This window comes from Monoraphidium neglectum (genome assembly GCF_000611645.1).
Source record: "Monoraphidium neglectum strain SAG 48.87 unplaced genomic scaffold scaffold01308, whole genome shotgun sequence".
NCBI classification, from domain to species: Eukaryota; Viridiplantae; Chlorophyta; class Chlorophyceae; order Sphaeropleales; family Selenastraceae; genus Monoraphidium; species Monoraphidium neglectum.
Genome location: NW_014012320.1, coordinates 13,497 through 16,278, shown reverse-complemented (window position 1 = coordinate 16,278; position 2,782 = coordinate 13,497). Strand labels below are relative to the sequence as shown.

The following is a 2,782-nucleotide window of genomic DNA, read 5'->3' as shown; positions in this document are numbered from 1 at the left end:
CCCCCACCCCGCTCAACACTCACGTGCACTGAAGCACTCGCACATACTCACACACGCACGTGCACATGCACACCCTCGCGCCCCTCCTCACGCCAAATTTCTCCGCACCCCTCCCTGTCCCCCACATCGCTGTCTTACATCCAGCCCAAACTGACCACTCTCAAAACCCCACTCAACATGCCTCCGTCAACCCCCCCAGGCCGCCGTCATCGGTGACACCGTGGGCGACCCCCTCAAGGACACCTCCGGCCCCTCCCTCAACATCCTCATCAAGCTCATGGCCGTGGAGTCCCTGGTGTTCGCGCCCTTCTTCTACTCCTGCGCCAAGGGCGAGGGCCTCATCTTCCAGTTCTTCCAGTAGCCGGTGCAGTCCATGGGCAGTCCGGCGCAGTCCGGGGGCGCCCAAGGGTAGTTCCTGAGGGTTTCCCAATGGCCTGCACCGCGGCGGCTGCTGCGAGGTGTGGTGTCGCAGGGCCGTGTTGCCGGCAGGGTGGTCCTCCCCTGCAGGCCGAGGGCGCCGGGCCGGGCCGCTGAGTTTGGATTGTTCGCGTTTCAGGGGCGTCTCTTGCCTATTTTCTGGGTTGAGTACAAGGCTGCTGCAGTGATAGCAAAGCGCAGGCACAAGGACAGGCACAAAGCGGGCCGAACGCTCAAGTAGTGCATGCATGACGCGACCGCCGGCAAGCGCAGCGGCGCTGCACGCTTCAAGTCTGGTGCAGGGCCCTTTTTATGGGTGGCCCCTCCCTTGCTGGGTCGCCCCGTATGCGCGCCGCCGCCGCGCTCGCTGCCAATCAGCCGGGCGCGGCGGTGCGCGATTCTTGCCGACCGCACTGTGTGAGCAAAACTATGTGTGCTGTCGCGCCTTTTGGGGGGGTTGCGTGTCAGCAATGGAACAATGTGAAACATCTTTACGTCTCACAATCTGCAATCTCAGGCCGCGCGCGCGCGGGTGGGAGCGCCGCGCACGCATCGCCCCCGTGAAGCCCGCGCGGCCTGCATGGGCCGGCCCTTTTGCCAGCTGCCGCCGCCCTACCGCGGCGCGCGGGCGCCTTTTTTGTGACGTCTGAGGCTGCCCCGGCAAGCCTGGAATCCGGTCAGCTTCCGCGTGACGCTCTCGCCGCTCCGTGCCTGCCTGCTGGGCTCAGCGGGGCGTGCGCTCCAGGGTGATTTGTCTTGAACAAAAGGGCTGCGATATGGTGAACGGCCGCGCCCGCCATTCTTCCTGTCGCTGCACGCGCCGGGCGCCCCCGCGGCGGCGGCGCTTCTGCCGGCCGCCGAGCGGGGCGCCGCGGCACCCCCAGCCGCTTGAATTTGTGTGGACATACCTGCTGATGTGTAATGGCCTGGGCTGGCGGTGTGGAGCGTCTGCCAAGGCGAGCCCCTTGGACTGGCCGACAGCTGGGTGCAGGGCCCACTGAAAATGCCGTGCAGAGCACAGTCCACATGGATGAAAACTCTCTGGCTCGTAGGTTGCAGGCGTGACCAACATTCGTTACTCGGCACGCAGTGCATGAGGGCAGCGGCTCGCCTCAGATGGCAGGCTGACAGAGGTCAAATGCATGCCAAACCGCGGGCCCGCGGAGAGGAATGGCACCGGCCGGGCCATGGCGTGGCACAGTCGCACGCTGCGCTGCACAGGGGAGGTGCTAGCATCAGAAACACATCCCGTTATCCCCTCAGTACAAAAGCCCAAGCAAACCCAATTGCAAGCAAACCCAAGGCCACCCCACCAAAAAGGGAGCAAGAACTTCCAAGTGACAAATCGACCACCACCCCAAGCCAGTCCCTCAGGCCAAGATATTGTGAGACCTGCTGAACCAGTTGACGTTTTCCCCCAATGACTGTTTGTCGGCGCAGCGTTATCCACAAAAAAGTTTTTGCGGTGCGTTTGACAGCTGCACAGATCGCAGCAATGGGGCCGCATGCGTGCTGCGGAAGAAGGGTTGCAGGCGGTTCATAAGACTGCGCCACGAGGCGCGTCACGCCCGGTGAGTAGGGGTGTGATTCATTCCTAGATCTTGGGCCCCAGCCTCTTGTCCGCAAGGAAGGCGATCACGCGGTCTACGCAGCCGTCCATCTGGGCTGCTGTGGGGGCGTGCTTCATGGGCAGAACGTGGGCCTCGCAGCCCGGGATAAGCTGAGGGTGCGACAGGGGACGGGTTGGGGGCAGTGTGTGTGTGTGTGTGTACGTGTGTGCGTGTGTGTGCGTGGGTGCGTGTGTGTGTGCGTGCGTGTGTGTGCGCGTGCGTGTGTGTGTGTGCGTAAGTGCACGTGTGCGCGCGCTCGTGTGCGCGCCCAGCGGGCCATGTTGCAGCGACCAGCGGCATCCCGTGTGAGCTAGCAGCGCTGCGCGCGCGCGGCGCATCCACTGCCGCCCGGTGCAGCCGGGCGCCCGCCCGCCCGCCTGCCCCGGTCGTGGTGGTATGGGCCCACCTTTTTCGCCGCCGTTGCTGTGGTGTGCCCATCCCCAAAAATGTCAAACTCCGCCAGCAACGCGAGCGCGGGGCCGTCGAAGCCGTCGAGCTGTGGTGGAAATTCAATCCAGGCGCGCCCAGGGCGTCGGATGTGGGTGGGGAGGTATTGGGTGCGTGTGGGCTCGGTGATGGTGTGTTTGTGGGGAGGCGGCTCTGGATGACTGGCCCCTGCCCTGACCCACTGCACGGCGGCGCCTACTTGCTTGCAAGACTGCGAAAACCAGATGCACTCACATACACTGTTGCACACACACACACACACACACACACACACACACACACACACACACACACACACACACACACAC

The 2,782-nt window shown here is 64.0% G+C and overlaps 2 protein-coding genes across 2 annotated transcripts in view; one reads left to right on the top strand and one right to left on the bottom strand.

Annotated features, from left to right (window-relative positions):
- Positions 1-361, top strand: part of MNEG_7415 (hypothetical protein) — a gene marked incomplete at both ends in the record, with an annotated part of 1,971 nt that extends 1,610 nt beyond the window's left edge. The window contains one exon of the mRNA XM_014044116.1: positions 200-361. Coding sequence (XP_013899570.1) covers positions 200-361 — 162 coding nt within the window. The remainder of the gene's footprint in view (positions 1-199) is intronic.
- Positions 362-2,011: 1,650 nt separating this feature from the next.
- MNEG_7414 (hypothetical protein) overlaps positions 2,012-2,782 on the bottom strand; it is a gene marked incomplete at both ends in the record, with an annotated part of 4,357 nt that continues 3,586 nt past the window's right edge. The window contains 2 exons of the mRNA XM_014044115.1: positions 2,012-2,137; positions 2,434-2,523. Coding sequence (XP_013899569.1) covers positions 2,012-2,137; positions 2,434-2,523 — 216 coding nt within the window. The remainder of the gene's footprint in view (positions 2,138-2,433; positions 2,524-2,782) is intronic.